The sequence below is a fragment of the Mercenaria mercenaria genome, chromosome 9, assembly GCF_021730395.1.
Source record: "Mercenaria mercenaria strain notata chromosome 9, MADL_Memer_1, whole genome shotgun sequence".
Classification (NCBI taxonomy): domain Eukaryota; kingdom Metazoa; phylum Mollusca; class Bivalvia; order Venerida; family Veneridae; genus Mercenaria; species Mercenaria mercenaria.
In genome coordinates, this window is record NC_069369.1 from 15,244,988 (window position 1) to 15,265,840 (window position 20,853).

The 20,853-nt window shown below is 36.4% G+C and overlaps 1 protein-coding gene across 3 annotated transcripts in view; it reads right to left on the reverse strand.

The window, feature by feature from the left end:
• Positions 1–7,316: 7,316 nt before the first annotated feature.
• Positions 7,317–20,853, reverse strand: part of LOC123546544 (tetratricopeptide repeat protein 1-like) — a 28,007-nt gene continuing 14,470 nt past the window's right edge. For 2 of the 3 annotated variants that reach the window (XM_045332909.2, XM_053550877.1), the window contains exons 3-6: positions 19,644–19,817; positions 15,946–16,131; positions 14,651–14,705; positions 7,317–11,947 (exon numbers count right to left, since the gene is read on the reverse strand). In XM_045332909.2, the coding sequence (XP_045188844.2) occupies positions 11,817–11,947; positions 14,651–14,705; positions 15,946–16,131; positions 19,644–19,817 (546 nt within the window). In that variant the 3' untranslated portion in view covers positions 7,317–11,816. The remainder of the gene's footprint in view (positions 11,948–14,650; positions 14,706–15,945; positions 16,132–19,643; positions 19,818–20,853) is intronic. The other variant, XR_008372337.1, reaches the window with a different exon arrangement.

The window sequence follows — 20,853 nt, forward strand, 5'->3', positions numbered from 1 at the left end:
TTCAGTTTAATTTTGATACTGTTTTCACCATGTCTCTGTTGCTACTCAATGGATTTGATGCAAACTTAAAACAGTTGTTACACATCAACACCCACATCATATGACACAAGGTTCATAATGCTGGCACCAAAATACTATGAGTTATGTCCCCTTTTTACTAGAATTTCAGTTTCAAGATGTCAGGCACTTTTGCTCTATCTGTTATTACTAAATAGATTTGATTCAAAATTAAAATAGTTGTTCCACATTATTAGCCACATGATATGACACATAGTGCATTACTTTTGCAGATTTTTTCCATGAATTATGTCCCTTTTATACTAACTTATTGTTTTGGTAACTTTTTCTTTATCTGTTATTACTAGATATATTTGAAACAGACTAAGACTGAAGTTATTGTCTGATATCTTCATCCACATTGGAGTCATTAAACACTCCAGTGACAGCTCCAACTTCCTCAGATGTGCACAGTTTCATTATCCAGCATCGAAATAGTCTAGCACGTTGTCTCCTGTGACAGCTGTTGTGAGAAATGCATATTTATAAGGAAAAGAAAATTTTAATGAATAAATCTTTGAATTAATATTAGTCTGGTCATTTGGAAGAAATGATTGTTACAGAGTTTGTAATCAACTTCCAATATGTAACCAAATATTTGAGCTGTGCCATGGGAAAACCAACATAGTGGGTTTGCGACCAGCATGGATCCAGACCAGCCTGTGCATCCGCGCAGTCTGGTCAGGATCCATGCTGTTCGCTTTCAAAGCCTACTGGAATTAAAGATACTGTTAGCGAATAGCATGGATCCTGACCAGACTGCACGGATGCGCAGGCTGGTCTGGATCCATGCTGGTCGCAAAGCCATTATGTTGGTTTTCTCATGGCGCGGCTCATTTATTTTTTTTTGTATGTGCTTGCTGTGGTTTTTGTAGGACATAGATAACAGCTTGAGCTGCACCTGCACAGCAGTCACACTTCAAGTATCACAAAAGAAACAACATATTGGATCAGACTTAATGAATAATTTTAAGTGAAGATCAAAATATTTGAACACAATTTAAGTTCCAAGAATGAAATGATTGCCATATATGGATGAGGTGCAGGCCCGTAGGAAGCATTTTCAGATTGGAGGTGGTGGGTGGGGGCACACATTATAACTAGAATATATCTGTAGGACACAGGGTGTGCCCCCACTGGTACATTTGTCACAAATAAGGGGCAATAATTCAAATGTTTGCAGTCTTAATGGGGTATTGCCACAACAAGCATTTTGTGAAAAGGATTCATTATTCTAGGCCATATATTTTTTGAGCTATGAGCATCACAAACAAAAAATCCACTATTTTGGCTATTTCAAGGGCCATAACTCTGTAATAAGTGCTAAGATTTTCAAGAACAATGCCAAGTGTGTAAGGTCACATCATGATAAAGACTCCGGCAAGGTTTCATGAATTTACATCAAATACTTTTTGAGCTAGGCACATAATTAGGTGAAAATGTGCATTTTTTTACTATTTCAGGGGCCATAACTTTAAAAATAGGGGGTGGAGCCAGCCAAAAAAATATGAGGTGTGCAAGTTTATATCATGATAAAGACTCATGCAAGTTTTCAACCATTTATATTTATATATACTTTTTGAGCTAGGTGCATCACAAGGTGAAAATGTGCATTTTTGACTATTTCAGGGGCCATACTTCTGAAAATAGGGGGCGGAGGCAGTCAAAAAATAGGAAGTTCATATCATGATAAAGACTCATGCAAGGTTTAATCAATTTATATGCAATACTTTCTTAGTTAGGCACATCACAAGGAGAAAATGTGCATTTTTGACTATTTCAGGGGCCATAATTCTGGAAATAGGGGGTGGACCCAGATGAAAAATAGGTGCGCAAGTTCATATCAAGATTATATATATGTCAAATACTTTTTGAGCTAGGCGTGTTACAAGGTGAAAATGTGCACTTTTTTACTATTTCAGGGGCCATAACTCTGAAAATATAGGGGGTGGGGGGGCCAGATGAAAAATAGGAATTGTGCAAGTTCATATCATGATAAAGACTCATGCAAGGTTTCATCAATTTATATCAAATACTTTTTGAGCTAGACGCGTCACGAACTTCGGACGGACGCACGGATAAGACCAAATCTATATTCCCCCACCACTAATGTTGGGGGCGGGGGGCACAAAAATCAGCCCACTGAAAATGAGAAGTAGGGGACTAGCTAGGGGATTCGGGGGCATGCTCCCCTGGAAAATTTTGAAATTAGCGCTTCATTTCATGCATTCTGGGGAATTTTGGGAGCATTTAAGAACACTTTTACCACTGCAATTTTATATACAATATACCCCATGTTTTGACATTTTCAAATGAATACAGTATAATGAGTATAGTATATAGTCCACAACACTTGTTAACATACATGTATTTCACATCATCATGCGAGATACGTGCATTTTACTGGATGTTACTCATTGAAATAGTGCACTGACACGAGGTGGAGTTTTGTTCATTATGTATGAATTTCGATCTTAAAACAATTCAAAAGAACGAGAAAATATAAATTCTGGTTTAGTAATTTCCATTCAGATATGGAATACATGGTTGTGTTTACAGTATGCATAAGACCTTTGGCCTCCAATCACTTTAAAACCATATATTTCATGCCAAAATGGAAGCTACTAAACTACAATTTCTTCCTTGAAAAGATATTGATTTCCTGTTCATACCATTATACATGTACTTGAGAGATCACTAAAGATGATTCATACCCCAATAAAATGCTTGTTTGAATAACTTCTTAAAAGGAACAATAAGGTGCATTATATATTGCTTTTACAAATGTGGAGTAGGAATATGTTACTGTCAAACCTGAGCTGAAGACCATATATGTATACAGGCCAAACCTATAACACCTATAAAGGCTGCACATAGTAGGTAAAATGTTTCAAAATATGTAAGGCGTCCGAGATGCTTTTGACATTGGCAGTCTGCACAAGTCTTTACAAATATTGAATTCCAATCATATTTTATTTTTAGCTCACCTGTCACAAAGTGACAAGGTCAGCTTTTGTGATCATGTGGCGTCCGTCCGTAAACTTTTACTTGTGACCACTCTAGAGGTCACATTTTTCATGGGATCTTTATGAAAATTTGTCAGGATGTTCATCTTGATGATATCTAGGTCAAGTTCGAAACTGGGTCATGTGCGGTCCAAACTAGGTCAGTAGGTCTAAAAATAGAAAATCCTTGTGACCTCTCTAGAGTCCATACTTTTCAATGGGTCTTCATGAAAATTGGTCAGATGATATCTAGTTCAAATTCAAAAACTAGGTCAGTAGGTCAAATAATAGAAAAACCTTGTGACCTCTCTAGAGGCAATATTTTTCATGGGATCTGTATGAAAGTTGGTCTGAATATTCATCTTGATGATATCTAGGTCAAGTTCAAAACTGGGTCAACTGTGGTCAAAAACTAGGTCAGTAGGTCTACGTTGTCCATGCATAAACTTTTGCTTGTGACCACTCTAGTTAAAGATCCAGCCTTGAAATTTGGATGACATGTACAGTTTTGCACACCAATCTTTAAACTGTCTTTCAGTGCCCATAAATGTGACCTACTGATCTACTTTCTAAAATTTTAGCATCAGTTTGCCATTTGAAACATTTGGTTCAATACACTCAGGTGAACGATTCAGGGTCATCATGACCCTCTTGTTTCTCAATCTGAAACTCATTTTACATCATATGCAATGTAATGGAGGTTCACTTTTGCTCCATGTTTTAACTGTCCTTAAAACCTTAAGTCTCTTGTTTTATCAAACTGTGTGTAATATTTTGTAATTAATTAATTATTAAAGAAATAAAAAACACCTTTTTGCACGGCTAATACAGTTGGAATAGCCAAAATAAAATAAAACTATATATAAATTATTATAAATTAGGTCTTGTGCCTCAGTTAATTGTCTTTTTAGCTGACCTGTCACGTAGTGACAGGGTGAACTTTTGTGATCGCCCTTCGTCCGTCCACAATTTCTTGTCTGCATGACAGTGGTTTCATTTATGACTTTATTTTAACCAAACTTGCACACAACTTGTATCACCATAAGATCTTGGTTCCTTTCTTGAACTGGCCAGATCTCCTTTATGCCTTCCAGAGTTAAGGCCCCTGAAACCAAAATTAGATATTTTGACCTTGTCTGCACAATAGCAGCTTCATTTATGATTTGATTTTTACCAAACTTGCACACAACTTGTATCACCATACGATCTTGGTTCCTTTCTTGAACTGGCCAGATTCTGTAATGGGTTCCAGAGTTATGGCCCCTGAAAGGGCTAGAATTAGCTATTTTGACATTGTCTGCACAATAGCAGCTTTATTTATGATTTGATTTTTACCAAACTTGCACACAACTTGTATCACCATAAGATCTTGGTTCCTTTCTTGAACTGGCCAGATTCTATTATGGGTTCCAGAGTGATGGCCCCTGAAAGGGCCAGAATTAGCTATTTTGACCTTGTCTGCATAATAGCAACTTCATTTATGATTTGAATTTAATCAAACTTGCACATAACTTGTGTCATCAAAAGATCTTGGTTCCTTTCTTGAACCGGCCAGATCCCATAATGGGTTTCAGAGTTATGGCCCCTGAAAGGGCCAGAATTAGCTATTTTGACCTTGTCTGCACAAAAGCAGCTTAATTTATGATTTGATTTTAACCAAACTTGCACACAACTTGTATCACCACAAGATCTTGTTTTCTTTCTTGAAATGGCCAGATTTCATTATGGGTTCTAGAGTTATGGCCCAGATAGGGCCAGAATTAGCTATTTTGACCTTGTCTGCACAATAGCAGCTTCATTTATGATTTGAATTTAATCAAACTTGCATAAAACTTGTGTCACCATAAGATCTTGGTTCATTTCTTGAACTGGCCAGATCCGATAATGGGTTCCAGAATTATGGCCCCTGAAAGGGCCAAAATTAGCTATTTTGACCTTGTCTGCATAAAAGCAGCTTCATTTATGATTTGATTTTAACCAAACTTGCACAAAACTTGTGTCACCATAAGATCTTGGTTCCTTTCTTGAACTGGCCAGATCCCGTAATGGGTTCCAGAATTATGGCCCCTGAAAGGGCCAGAATTAGCTATTTTGACCTTGTCTGCACAATAGCAGCTTCATTTATGATTTGAATTTTACCAAACTTGCACAAAACTTGTGTCACCATAAGATCTTGGTTCCTTTCTTGAACTGGCCAGATCCCATAATGGGTTCCAGAATTATGGCCCCTGAAAGTGCCAGAATTAGCTATTTTGACCTTGTGTGCACAATAGCAGCTTCATTTATGATTTGATTTTAACCAAACTTGCACACCATTTGTATCAACATAAGATCTCGATTCTTTTTTATACACCCAAAGGGACGTATTATATTATCACCTTGGTGTCCGTCTGTCTGTTGGTTAGCAATTTCCCTTCTGCTCTGTAACTCTTGAACCCCTTGAAGGATTTCAAAGAAACCTGACACAAATGTTCACCTCATCGAAACGATGTGCAGAGCGCATGTTTCGGATGGCTCACTTCAAGGTCAAGGTCACACTTAGGAGTCAAAGGTCATATGACTTTGTTTTGTGTGTATATTGCTCTGCATTTGCGTTTCATTGCAGTGCTCTTGTTTTTATTTGGCAGATCCTTCTTTTGTTCACTTACAATAATTTTTTTTCTAATTTAATACTTCCTTTTTATGTTACTATAAATAGCTTATTTAGTAACTTTTTAGCTCATCTGATTTTTTGAAAAAAAATGATGAGTTATTGTCATCACTTGAGCGGTTGTCGGCGTCGGCCTCTGCGTCGGCGTTGCCTGGTTAAGTTTTATGTTTAGGTCAGCTTTTCTCCTAAACTATCAAAGCTATTGCTTTGAAACTTGGAATACTTGTTCACCATCATAAGCTGACCCTGTATAGCAAGAAACATGACTCCATCTTGCTTTTTGCAAGATTTATGGCCCCTTTTGTACTTAGAAAATATCAGATTTCTTGGTTAAGTTTTATTTTTAGGTCAACTTTTCTCCTAAACTATCGAAGGTATTGCTTTGAAACTTGGAATACTTGTTCACCATCATAAGCAGACCCTGTACATCAAGAAACATAACTCCATCTTGCTTTTTGCAAGATTTATTGCCCCTTTTGGACTTAGAAAATTAGTTTTCTTGGTTAAGTTTTATGTTTAGGTCAGCTTTTATCCTAAACTATCAAAGCTATTGCTCTAAAACTTGCAACACTTGTTTACCATTATAAGTTGACCCTGTACAGCAAGAAACATAACTCCGTCCTGCTTTTTGCAAGATTTATGGCCCCTTTTGGACTTAGAAAATATCAGATTTCTTGGTTAAGTTTTATGTTTAGGTCAACTTTTTCTCTTAAACTATCAAAGCTATTGCTTTGAAACTTGCAACACTTGTTCACCATCATAAGCTGACCCTGTACAGCAAGCAACATAACTCCATCCTGCTTTTTGCAATAATTATTGCCCCTTTTGGACTTAGAAAATCATTTTCTTGGTTGAGTATTATGTTTAAGTCAACTTTTCTCATAAACTATCAAAGCTATTGCTTTAAAATTTGCAACAGTTTTTCACCATCGTAAGTGGACACTGTACATCAAGAAACATAACTCTATCCTGCTTTTTGCAAAAATGATGGCCCTTTTTAGACTTAGAAAATCATGGGTAGGACAATATTTCTATTACACAAAAACAATCAGATGAGCGTCAGCACCCGCAAGGCGGTGCTCTTGTTTATTATTGGCCATAGGGTAAAACCGAGACCACTTTTCTGCGGTACAACATGGATGGTACCTCCAATTTTTAGGTGTATTTTGACATATCTGTACCTTTTAGAAAATTTCAACTATATTTTCTCAGGATTCTTTTGATTGATCTTGATTATGATATTTTGACCTTTTTGTCTTTAAGTGCAATAATAACAGGTGAGCGATATAGGGCCATTATGGCCCTCTTGTTATATCATGATGTCAGGTTATAAATAAATAATTATACAAATATACAGTCAAACCTCGTTCGCTCGAACTTGGATAATTTGGACTCTGCCCTTTGCTAGAACTCATTGTGAGGTCCCGGCAAATGCCCTGTATAATGCAAGTTGTTCATTGACTCAAACTGCTGATAACTTGAACAAATTTTGCCAGTCCCCTTGAATTCAAGTGAACGAAGTTTGACTGTAGACTGAAACACAGGAAATGTTTGGACTTTTCAAGACTATTTGCTTTTAGTTCCAGGGCTGAGAAAAAACAACAAATTACTTTACATTGATCATATAATATTTCTACATCAAAACTTGACAGGAATTGCACATCTTAATAAAATAACATCACATCATACTACATGTACTAAATTTGTAAAGATCTGCTCAAAATCCAAATCTGAGTAAAATTTGCATAACAAAATTTGGAATTGGCATGAACTTGGAGTCTTATATGAGCCACACCATGAGAAAACCAACATAGTGCATTTTTGACAAACATGGATCCAGACCAGCCTGTGCATCCGCGCAGTCTGGCCAGGATCCATGTTGTTCGCTTACGGTTTCTCTAATTGCAATAGGTTAGAGACTACCAATTATTTTCCCCCAGACTTACATTGTAACACTATGGTGTGTACGGCCTTCAATACATCGAAACATGTATATCTAATTACAAGTTTTTGAAGAGCTATCTTAGTTCTACCAAAATATCGGGTGAAAAACATATGGTGATACTTTATTTAAGTAATTTTCGTGTGAATGAGACGACCCCGTTTACATCATTGTCATGTCGGGAGAAATTCATTCGATAAAACTTTTTTTCAATACACATAAAATGTAGCAAATTTTGTCAAAATGTATAATGAAATACTGTAAATGCAGTAAAAAAAATATCAATTTTGAAAAAAATAATCACTTCCTGCGTTTGTTTACATGACTGACCAATCAGAACACACAGACATTACCTTATTCCCAGGTATACACTTACCTCATTCCCAGTAAATTCCCTGTACTTTTTTTTGAATTGGTGGTCTCTGACCAATAGTCTTTAAAAGCGAACAGCATGGATCCTGGCCAGACTGCGTGGATGCTGGTCGCAAATGCACTATGTTGGTTTTCTCGTGGTGCGGCTCAATTATGCACTTTCTGCCCCGACTTCTTGTCTTCTTACTCTAAACTCTTAAGATTTTCAATATATTTCCCCATATATGGGGAAGCATTATTGAATTTTGTCATATCTTAAAAAATTATAATATACTTTTCATGAAACTTAACACATGGATAGATAGCAATACAGAGAACTTGCAGGCTGATCTTGGTCTGCACTGGTCGCAAAGGCAGAATCACTTGCCACCAGCAGGCTAAGGTTAATACTTACAACCAGTACCCTAAACCATTCTCAACTTGCCTTTCTGGGTACACTAAAATATCTACAAGGTAACTAGCCATCCATGTAACATTACAACCAAGACCTTATTCTCTGCTATCAACACTCTCCAAAGCAAGAGGTAATTTCAGATTCCCTCTTATATCTAAAAGCTTTGAGCATATTTCTCAAACAAGGGAACAAAAAGAAAAGAAACAGGATTAGTTTCACAGCTTTAACCATTCAATTAGGTATACTTTTTTTTTAATTTTTCATAATAGCAGAGATATTGCTGTCAGCCTATCTTTGGCATCAGTGTCATACAAGTTTTGCAAATAAGCAGGTTTCTCAGAATTAACATGACCAAATATTTCAAACTGCACTACCGTCCTTGACATAAAATGACTTCGAGTGGCAAGTATCAATCTGACTTACATTTTGTCTGAACTGCACCCCCACCCCCACACACTCGCTTTAACTTACAAGTTTTGCATGTGCTCAGGTTTTTAGGAACTACTAACTAGTACTTTTGAAGTCCTCACAACTTTTTGGCATTGTGGGATAATCTCATAGGGCATTACATCTCTTCAGTTTCCATTTTCTGTCAACAATATGCTCCTTTTAAACCTACATTTTGGTAAAAGTTGTGCATGTAAACTGCTGTCTCAAAATACACTAGACAAGTTGTTCCTAAACTGCATACAGGGTCTACTGGACTGAATGCTTTCAAATTCTTCAGCATAAATCTGAAGCCCCCGACACACACACACCCCAAACACACACAAACCCCACATACCATTTTAACTTAGAAAAGTTGATAATGCTTTACTATGTAAGGTGTACTATGTAAAAGGATGCAACAGTTTTTTCAAATATTCAAGCATGCTCTTGTAATTTGTTATTTTATTAACTATTTATGGGCCTTCAGTGGCATATAAATCAAATATAAATGCAACAAAAATTTCAAAACATAACAAAGGCTTGATTCTGACTGATAAAAATCCAACAGACTAAACATAAAGCACAAGTTTATTTAAAACAAACAAAGATATACTATACCTATCTTTCATTGAAAATTCATTACAAATTAAAATGTACAGAATCCTCACCAAATGTATCCAGCCTGGTCAAATATAAAAACTGACCAAGTAGAGATGCACTGATAAACCAGAGCTCTGCCAAGCAGGGCAATATACGCCCGTAGGGTTACATCAGAGGATGGGAGCAAAATTTAAAGAACTTGACTGTTGAAGCCCAAAGGACAGGAACAGCAAAGGGATGAAATTCCAAAAAAATATGCTAAGTCCACAAAAATATCCTAACCAGGTACAGGTATGTCAAAATACACCTAAAAATTGGAGGTACCACCCATGTTGTACCACAGAAAAGTGGTCCCGGTTTTTCCCTACGGCCAATAATAAAAAAGTTTCAAAATTGGCTATTCATAGTAACATAAAAGGGAAGTAATTCAAAAAAAAATATTGTAAGTGAACAAAAAAGGGATCTACCAAATAAAAAAAAGAGCACTGCAATGCAGAGCAATATACACAAAACAGTCATATATGACCTTTGACCCCTAAGTGTGACCTTGACCTTGAAGCAAGTCATCTGAAACATGCGCTCTGCAGCTCATCTCAGTGTGGTGAACATTTGTGCCATGTTTCTTTGAAATCCTTCAAGCAATTCAAGAGTTACAGAGCAGACATGAAACAAACTGATATGACCTTTGACCCCTAAATGTGACCTTGATCTTGAAGCGAGACATCCAAAAAATGCGCTCTGCACGTCATCGCGGTGTGGTGAACATTTGTGTCAAGTTTCTTTGAAATCCTTCAAGGGGTTCAAGAGTTACAGAGCGGACACGAAATTGCTAACGGACGGAGTGACAGACAGACAGATGGACGGACACCGGGGGTATAACATAATACATCCCTTCGGGTGTATAATAAACAGGAGCACCGCTTTGTGGGTGCTGACACTCATCTGATTTTTTTGTATAATAGAAAAATTTTCCTACCCATGATTTTCTAAATCCAAAAGGGCCAATATTCTTGCAAAAAGCAGGATAGAGTTATGTTTCTTGATGTACAGAGTCAGCTTTTGATGGTAACAACTGTTGCAAGTTTCAAAGCAATAGCTTTGATAGTTTAGGAGAAAAGTTTACCGAAACATAAAACTTAACCAATAAATCTGATATTTTCTAAGTCCAAAAGGGGCCATAATTCTTGCAAAAAGCAAGACAGATGTTATGTTTCTTGCTGAACATGGTCAGCTTATGATGGTGAACAAGTGTTGCAAGTTTTAAAGCAATAGCTTTGATAGTTTATGAGAAAAGCTGACCTAAACATAAAACTTAACCAAGAAATCTGATTTTCTAAGTCCAAAAGGGGCAATAATTCTTGAAAAAAGCAGGATGGAGTTATGTTTCTTGATGTACAGGGTAAGCTTATGATGGTGAACAAGTGTTGCAAGTTTCAAAGCAATAGCTTTGATAGTTTAGGAGAAAAGTTGACCTAAATATAAAACTTAACCAAGAAATCTGATATTTTCTAAGTCCAAAAGGGGCCATAATTCTTGCAAAAAGCAGGATGGAGTTATGTTTCTTACTATACAGGGTCAGCTATTGATGGTGAACAAGTGTTGCAAGTTTCGAAGCAATACCTTTAATAGTTTAGGAGAAAAGCTGACCAAAACATAAAACTTAACCAGGCAACGTCAACGCCGATCAAGTGATGACAAGAACTCATTTTTTTTCCAAAAATCAGATGAGCTAAAAAAAGAAATTATACTGTGGTTAATTGTACACTAAGAAAGTGTATTACTTTCAAACTAACATGCAGTTATTTATATACAAAAAAAGTTCATTTTGTCATTAGTTACCATGCAGTAAAATGAAATTTAGGCATATTAACCCTTACCCTGCTAAATTTTTATAATGAACATGTCCATCTTTCACTTTGGACAGTACAATTAACTGTTTAAAGGCGTGCTTACCAAAATAAACACAGACTGAATGACGAACAGTGCAGATCATGATCAGATTGCATGGATGTGCAGGCTGATCATGATCTACACTGGTCACAAAGGCAAGATCAATCGTATTTAGCATGATAAGGGCTATAATAAATCAGTCTGCAAACTTGACCTATGTGTTTTTAGAAATCAGTCTGCAAACTTGACCTATGTGTTTTTAGAAATCAGTCTGCAAACTTGACCTATGTGTTTTTAGAAATCAGTCTGCAAACTTGACCTATGTGTTTTTAGAAATCAGTCTGCAAACTTGACCTATGTGTTTTTAAACACTTATACATAAACAGACTTGCATTATCACAGTTTTATGTAGAACCTTTTCTATTCCTAACAAACTTCAATAAATTAACATCTGTTAACTTCTGAGCATTTACTGTATTATTTCTGTTCTGGATTTTGCACAAAGTTCACAGAATAACCTCCAGATGTGGGATCTTGCTTCATCTGAAAGTTGTTTGTTGAAAGCCCGAAAGGTCGTAATACCATATTTCCTAGGTCTTTTAGCTTACCTGAAATAAAAAAACTTTATACATTTACATGGTTGCAATACATGATTTCGATGGTTTTGATGGTTTCGATATAAAAACAATTTAAAGACATGACAAAGGTGTAATGTAGACATTCTGTAATTCTAAATAACATAAGAACTTTAATAAATTTAAAGTGAACCCAAAGGAAATAGATTTTGGGATAACACAAATTCTGTATAGCCCTAAAATAACACCCTATAGTGCCATGCATTTTTTAATGAGGAAACGATCAATTGACACAAATATTCATAAAAAATACCTGTACATTAAACTTGGTTTGTTTTAAATGTAAGTTGTTTGGACTGAATTCTTGATCTAGGGTATCATACACATTCATGTAGACTATTTCTGGATTACCACTATTAATTATATATACATATCTACAAGGACCCTAAATGTCCTGAATTGTTCATGTGACCTAGTTCTTACCTCAGATAATTTTGAATCTAATTTGGCCTAGACTTCTCAAGACAAACTTCCTAACCATGTTTATGTAAATCAGGTAGATAATTATCCAAGTTTTTCAATGCATTAACCCAGTGACAAGGTTTTTGACCTCAGGTACCCAACATTTGAGCTTGACCTAGATTTCATATAGACAAACATTCTGACAAAAATTTATGATTATCAAGTTGAAAAAGTGGCCTTTGAAGTGCATGGCTGACTCATGAGTTCTGCACTTGATGAGGTGTTCATTTGACCAAAGTTTTATAAAATTCCTTCAAGGGGTTTAGGAGATATAGAGCAGACACGAAATGGAAGGCTAAAACCTTTGACCTTGAGTTGTGATTTTGACCTTAAGCCAACATTACTGACTCATGAGTTCTGGACGTGTCTTGATGAGGTGATCATTTGACCAAAGTTCCATGAAAATCCTTCAAGGGGTTTAGGAGATAGAGCGGACACAAAATGGAAGGCTCAAACCTTTGACCCTAAGTTGTGACCTTGACCTTGAGCGGGCATGACTGACTCATAAGTTCTGCAAATCGTCTTGATGAGGTGATCATTTGACCCAAGTTTTGTAAAATTCCTTAAAGGGGTTTAGGAGATATAGAGCGGACATGAAATGTAAGGCTAAAACCTTTGACCTTGAGCTGTGACCTTGACCTTGAGCCGACATGGCTGACTCATGAGTTCTGCACATCGTCTTGATGAGGTGATCGTTTGACTTAAGTTTCATGAAAATCCTTCAAGGGGTTTAGGGGATATAGAGCGGGCATTTAAAGTGTTATGGACAGACGGAAGGATGGAGACCATTCCTATAACCCCCCACCACTTGTGGCAGGGGATTAAAAATTGTGAAGATTAAAATCAGAAATATTTTTAACATTTTATTCACATGTCGAACAATAACATCTTCATACTAGCATTAAAATACAAATGCATGTTAAATTAATAATTTAATGTAGTACATTCTATAGAGTCATAACATATTTAAACAATACACATCCTTATTCTTTTCCTTCCAGCAAATAAGAACATGTTTGAATATGCACAAATAATAATAAGTTCATAACATAAGATATTAAATATCATAAATTTATACATAAGCATTTCGTCTATGATCACAGTCTGTCTTTATCTACATTTGTGTAGAACATTATAGCTCTAGCACCATTTAAAAGTATATCTTTCTGTATTTTTCATATACTGTATGAATATTGGTACTACCACTGACTGTTAAAAGGGGTGCTTACCAAAAAGATACTGACTGAATAGCGAACAGTGCAGAATCTTGAGAGTATGAACTGAACTGCATCATTTATATGGGCTGTAATCAAAACTGTTGTTTATCAGTTGATACAAATTTGTTTTAGCTTGATTGTGATGAAAGCTTCAAGCTTCTTGTAACCACTCTCAAGTCCGCTTCCTAGAAAAACCAGTACTTGGTGTCATATGAGAAGTCATGGTCGTGACCCCAGTGGGGCTCGAACCCACGACCCCAGGATTGAGCGGCCGACACCTTATCCACTAGACCATCGCTCCCCTTAAGTTTATTAAGGTTTTAAATTTGAAGGTGAAAGTCATATGAGGGTCAAGGTCATCTATATATAGGTCAGTTTGTAGGTCTTGCAATAAAGATTGTTGAGTGTGAGTATGAACTAAATGGATCATTAATGTGAGCTGTAGGCAATCTGGTTCATACAGACAGACAAACCGATGTTGTTATTAAGGTTTTAAATTATAAGGTCAAGGTCATATGGGGGTCAAGGTCAACTACGTGTATGCCAGTTTGTAGGTCTTGCCACAAGGACTGCTGAGTGTGAGTATGAACTAAATTGGGTCATTAATGTGGGCTGTAGGCAATCTGGTTTGTACGGACAATCAAATGGAAGATCGCTGAATGCCCGGAGGCATAAAAATTTAGTTGCATATCTAATTTACATTGAAATAGAAATATGAGGTATGCAATCAATACTTTCACACCTGCTTGAATCACAGAGATACAGCAAAGCCAAGTGTTCAGATCCTATTAGTCGCAACGGTAAAACAGTGATTCCAAATCTTTACATACACAAGCAGTCCCAGAACTACATCGGACAAACAAAAAGTTCTAGTGTTTGAGTTGCTATTGAATTGGGTATTTCATATCTAGTTGAAATATCTTATACTGACTCTTTTTAAGTCCCATGAAATTGCTACAAATTTATACATATGTTGGAATAAATGGTGGTCGCTTACCCATCATCTCCTCCTTCAACTTCTCATTTCTTTCTTTAATTTGATCTGGAAGTTTCTGAAGTCAGACAAAGTAATGATTTGAGGTTGTGATATGTGTAATGTGAATATAGCTTCATCTGTTTTTACATCAAGACAGTAAACAGCTTTGAAACATACCTTCCAGCAGACAAAATTATCTTTGTTTTTAATAAAATCTGTCTTACGCAATGATAAATTGTACAAAGTTGCTCCACAGTATGGTCAATTGGACTTTGTACTGTAAAGATGTTACTCTCTCTTTCACTGGATAACTCTCTCTTTCACTGGATAGCTTTTAACTAGCTATTTAGTAACCAAACTGAAGGTTGGAATACGAGGTTCAGGACCTTTAAATGTCACAAAATACAAACAAATGTTTATGCAATGGAACAAAATGTGCATGTTTTAAATGTCCTGCTCTATTTGATGCAGTGGGTATAATCATATACTGGTATATATCTTTAACATTTTATTTGAACTAAGTACTATCCCAAACAAGGAAGCTATAATGTCACCTGACTGAAATGGATACATGATTTCAACAGACTGGAGGACTGCTACACAATGCTACATGCCAAATACCTAAGCTTTATGCCTTAACATTCCAAATACCTAAGCTTTATGCCTTAACATTTTTTTTTGGAGTTTTTCTTATGTAAGTCTATGCAAAACAAGTATCTCCAAAGAGCATGACCATCTCTGACCCCTGGGGCATGATTTGAACAAACCTGGCACAGGACCACTACACAATGCTACATACCAAATACCCAAGCTCTGAGGTATTAAGGTTTTAAGCAAGAAGGTTTAAAAAAAATTCTATGTAAGTCTAAGCTGAACCACTGGCTGGAATCGCTTTTGACCATGGGGCAAGATTTAAACAGATTTAGTATACGAGCACTACATGATGCTGCATACCAAATATCTAAGCTCCGAGTCTTCAGCTTTGTGCAAGGACGTTTCTGGACAAGTATGAAATTACATCTAGCGGTTCATCAGAACCAAATTGTGGACGAGGGAATCCAGCAATTCTAAAAGCTAAACATGAACACTGTGCTCGCTTGAGGTAATAAAATTCAAGTAACAAATCCATAATCTAGCAGCTTAACTTCACAAGATTACTATAGGAAAATACTTACAACAAACTTCACAAGAGTTAGTATAGAAAGACAGAGAATAAGCTTCACAGGGGCTAGTATAGCAAAAAATGGAGGACAAACATCACAGAGGTTAGTATAATCAAAGTCAGGCAAAAAGATTTAATTTCTGTGCAGACTTACCACACAAGCTGCCCTAGCAGTATGCTGTGATGGATCGAGTTCCAGAATTTTCTGGTAGTCAGCCAGGGCCTCGTCTAACTTCTCAGTTTTTTCATACAGCTCTGCTCTCCTCATCAGGGCTTTCATGTAATGTGGATGTAAATCAAGAGCTTTACTGCAGTCCCTTATAGACTCCTCCAAGTCTTCCTGAAATACAAGTTGCTCTGTGCTATCATTTTTAACTAATTTACATAACCTGAGTTGCACAGATTTGTTTTAGATTGTAATGAACATCTTCTAACTTATGCAAATTAGACTAAATGACTGCTTCAATTTTGATAAGCATTTTTGTGTTACTGATCAATACTCGTAACCATGACAATGCAAAAATATTATTTGGAAAATATGATGTTAATACCTTGAAAACTACTTCATTTTTATTATGTTATTTAAGGTAGCTGAAATCAAAATAATTCTGAAGATACTTCCTATTTAAATAATTGCATATGAAACTATCTATTTTTGCCTTCTGTCTTTACACAAAATAGACTAACCTATTTTATGCAGTCAACTAGCAAGTATTCTAGGTCAGTTAAAGATCCTTTGAAATTTATTAAACCATTTCCTGATTCTTGCATAAACACTGTTTTCTCAGTGGCATAGAGGCAAACATGCATTAATAGAGAAATTCATATTGCCAGTGAACACAGTTATTGAACTGACCTGGGCCATATTTCCAGTGAACATAATTGTTGAACTGACCTGGGCCATACTGCCTGTTAAAACAATTGTTGAACTGACCTGGGCCATATTGCCAGTGAACACAATTGTTGAACTGACCCGGGCCATATTGCCAGTGAACATAATTGTTGAACTGATATTGCCAGTGAACATAATTGTTGAACTGACCTGGACCATACTGCCAGTTAAACAAGAGGACCATGATGGTCCTGAATCGCTCACCTATCCCCACATGACCCAGTGTTCAACTGAGTATGACGTCGTTATTTCTATTATTTGACATAGTGACCTAGTTTTTGAGCACATGTGACCTAGATATCATCAAGATAAAAAATTCTGACCAATTTTCATGAAGATCCATTGAAAAATATGGCCTCTAGAGAGGTCACAAAGTTTTTCTATTATTTGACCTAATGACCTAGTTTTTGAAGGCACGTGACCCACTTTTAAACTTGACCTAGATATCATCAAGGTGAACATTCTCACCAATTTTCATGAAGATCTTTTGAAAAATATGGCCTCTAGAGAGGTCACAAGGTTTTTCTATTTTTCGACCTACTGACCTAGTTTTTGACCGCACATGACCCAGTTAAGAATCTGATCTAGATATCATCAAGCTGAACATTCTCACCAATTTTCATGAAGATCCATTGAGAAATATGGCCTCTAGAGAGGTCACAAGGTTTTTTCTATTTTTAGACCTACTGACCTAGTTTTTGACCCCACGTGACCCAGTTTCGAATTTGACTTAGATATCATCAAGATGAAAATTCTGACCAATATTCATGAAGATCTCATGAAAAATATGGCCTCTAGAGAGGTCACAAGGTTTTTCTATTTTTAGATCTACTGACCTAGTTTTTAACCCCACGTAACCCAGTTTCGAACTTGACTAGACTAGTTCTTCAAGGTAAACATTCTGACCAATTTTCATGAAGATCCATTGAAAATATCGCCTCTAGAGAGGTCACAAGGTTTCCTATTTTTAGACCTACTGACCTAGTTTTTGACCGCACATGACCCAGTTTCGAACTTGACCTAGATATCATCAAGGTGAACATTCTGACCAATTTTCATGAAGATCCATTGAGAAATATGGCCTCTAGAGAGGTCACAAGGTTTTTCTATTTTTAGATCTACTGACCTAGTTTTTGACCCCACATGACCCAGTTTCGAACTTGACCTAGATATCATCAAGGTGAACATTCTGACCAATATTTATGAAGATCTCATGAAAAATATGGCCTCTAGAGAGGTCACAAGGTTTTTCTATTTTTAGATCTACTGACCTAGTTTTTGACCCCACGTGACCCAGTTTCGAACTTGACCTAGATATAATCAAGGTAAACATTCTGACCAATATTCATGAAGATCTCATGAAAAATATGGCCTCTAGAGAGGTCACAAGGTTTTTCTATTTTTAGACCTACTGACCTAGTTTTTGACCCCACATGACCCAGTTTCGAACTTGACCTAGATATCATCAAGGTGAACATTCTGACCAATTTTCATGAAGATCTTGTGAAATATATGGCCTCTAGAGAGGTCACAAGGTTTTTCTATTTTTAGACCTACTGACCTAGTTTTTGACGGCACGTGACCCAGTTTCGAACTTGACCTAGATATCATCAAGATGAACATTCTGACTAGCTTTCATAAAGATCCCATGAAAAATGTGACCTCTAGAGTGGTCACAAGCAAAAGTTTACAGACGCACGGACGGACGACGGACACCGCCCGATCACAAAAGCTCACCTTGTCACTTTGTGACAGGTGAGCTAAAAAATTGTTGAACTCACCTGGGCCATATTGCCAGTGAACACAATTGTTGAACTGACCTGGGCCATACTGCCAGTGAAAACAACTGTTGAACTGACCTGTTGCCATATTGCCAGTGAACATAATTGTTGAACTGACCTGAGTCATACTGCCAGTGAACATAATTGTTGAACTGACCTGGGCCATACTGCCAGTGAACACAATTGTTGAATTGACCTGGGCCATACTGCCAGTGAAAACAACTGTTGAACTGACCTGTTGCCATATTGCCAGTGAACATAATTGTTAAACTGACCCGAGTCATACTGCCAGTGAACATAATTGTTGAACTGACCTGGGCCATACTGCCAGTGTACACAATTGTTGAACTGACCTGGGCCATACTGCCAGTGAAAACAACTGTTGAACTGACCTGTTACCATATTGCCAGTGAACATAATTGTTGAACTGACCTGAGTCATACTGCCAGTGAACATAACTGTTGAAATGACCTGGGTCATATTGTCTATAAACATAGTTGCTAAAAGCTGTAACAGTTTGTCTTATTTTATTTGTTGAGTCAATACTAATTTATAGTGTGAAATTTAATAAAATTTTATCAGAAAATGCAAAATAACTTTGGAAATGATCATAGATTTAAAACAAATGATGTCAACAGATCAAATGAAGTAAAAGGTGCTTATAAAGCCCTCAATTACAATGTATCTCTCTCTAAAAATACTGTTTTAATTTGTGCAAGAATAGAGACCATACACCTTGCATCATGCATTAACATCTGCAGAAGCCTATATTGCTCATACTTCAGCTAAGTCCTTGGGCTTCTGCTGATCTTAATGCATGAAAGGAGGTGTAATATAAACTCTAAAATGTTATATATATATTCTGGTAAGAACAGTCACAATATTCAGCAACAAGAAAGTCATTGTGGTCCTAGATATTTCATCCAAATTTCACATCTTAAAAATGTAAATATTTTGGTAAGAATTAAATAACTTTGAAAGATGAATTGCAGATTCAGAGAGGAATATTTTTATGATTTTCATGAAATCTGTACAAGGAAAACTAGCCCCGTTTGCTGATCTTTGGGTGAAATTGGCTTTAGGAGATTAGGAGATGTCACTGAAACAAAATGTAGACAGCAGACAAAATGCCACCGGGTAAGCTCAGATTAAAATATCATAGTATAGCCAGTTCCTTACCAATCTCATCTTACATGCTCCTCTGTTCGAGTACATGATTGCCCTATCCTTGGCATACTTGAGAGGACATGTCCGTAAAGCACGCGAATAAGTACGTATTGCTGATTTGTAGCTCCCACATCGGAACAAATCATTGCCTTCTTCCTTCAACGTCTGTGCTGAATTTCTCCGTTCCTGAAAAGTTATGTGTAACCATCAAATAACATATCCTGCTGTCATTTCTTGTTTAGAGACTGATATAAACAATAACAGTATAAAGTCTTGTAAAATTGAGATACATTGTAATCCATTTTATAAAGAATTTAAAAAAAACCACCCACAGGTCCAATAGTGCAAAATGAGTGACAGTAAAACTTACCAATTGCTTACAGTTTTTGTTTCCCAGTGATTAATAAACTGGTAAGCCCTATGGATTACAAGATAAATGAACATGAAATTGTTCTCATAAAAAGTAACACAGTATTGCTAATTTACAGACCTCATTGTCCTGCAGTATACAGAGCAAATACTTGGAGCGGACTGACATATTTTAGTTTCCATCTTGTATTGTACATATAGATAAAAAAAAATACACAAGCAAGTTCCCTTTTGGTTTTGTTGAGTTTAGTGTCACATCAACAAATTTTAGTTTATATTGCATCTCTTCAAGCTTTACATGGTGGCAGAAGACCCTAGGTGCCACTACAAGCATCTTTTTATGCATGGGCAGGTACCTGGGTAGAAATACCGATATTTCAAAAGCAAGCTGGATCATATTTTCACATAAAAAATTCTACATCCCAAGTGACATTTTGACCTGGCATTACTGAAGGGCAAGGGATTTCAAGTCATTGCCTTAAACACTTGGCCACAGAGGCCCATTCTTTCGCTTGAATTTATTCTACTTCTTATATAGTTTTTACTATCATACAGATATGCATAACACATACAGTCACTTGGAACTACTACATACTTAGCAGTCAATGATAAAACAACTTTGATACATAATGGAAACATCTCCATTTGGATAGATGTCTTAGCAAACAAATTACTTTTTACTGTACTTTCAAATTTACCTCAGAATTTCTCATAACTTTTGCACTATATCTTTGGTAAACTTGTCATACATTAATATTGAAACAAATTGCTTAGCCAGGTCATTTTTGTTTATAACTGCTCTCATTGATCTCTGAAAGCCCTGTATTACACACCAAGATGCAGAAACTTCAAA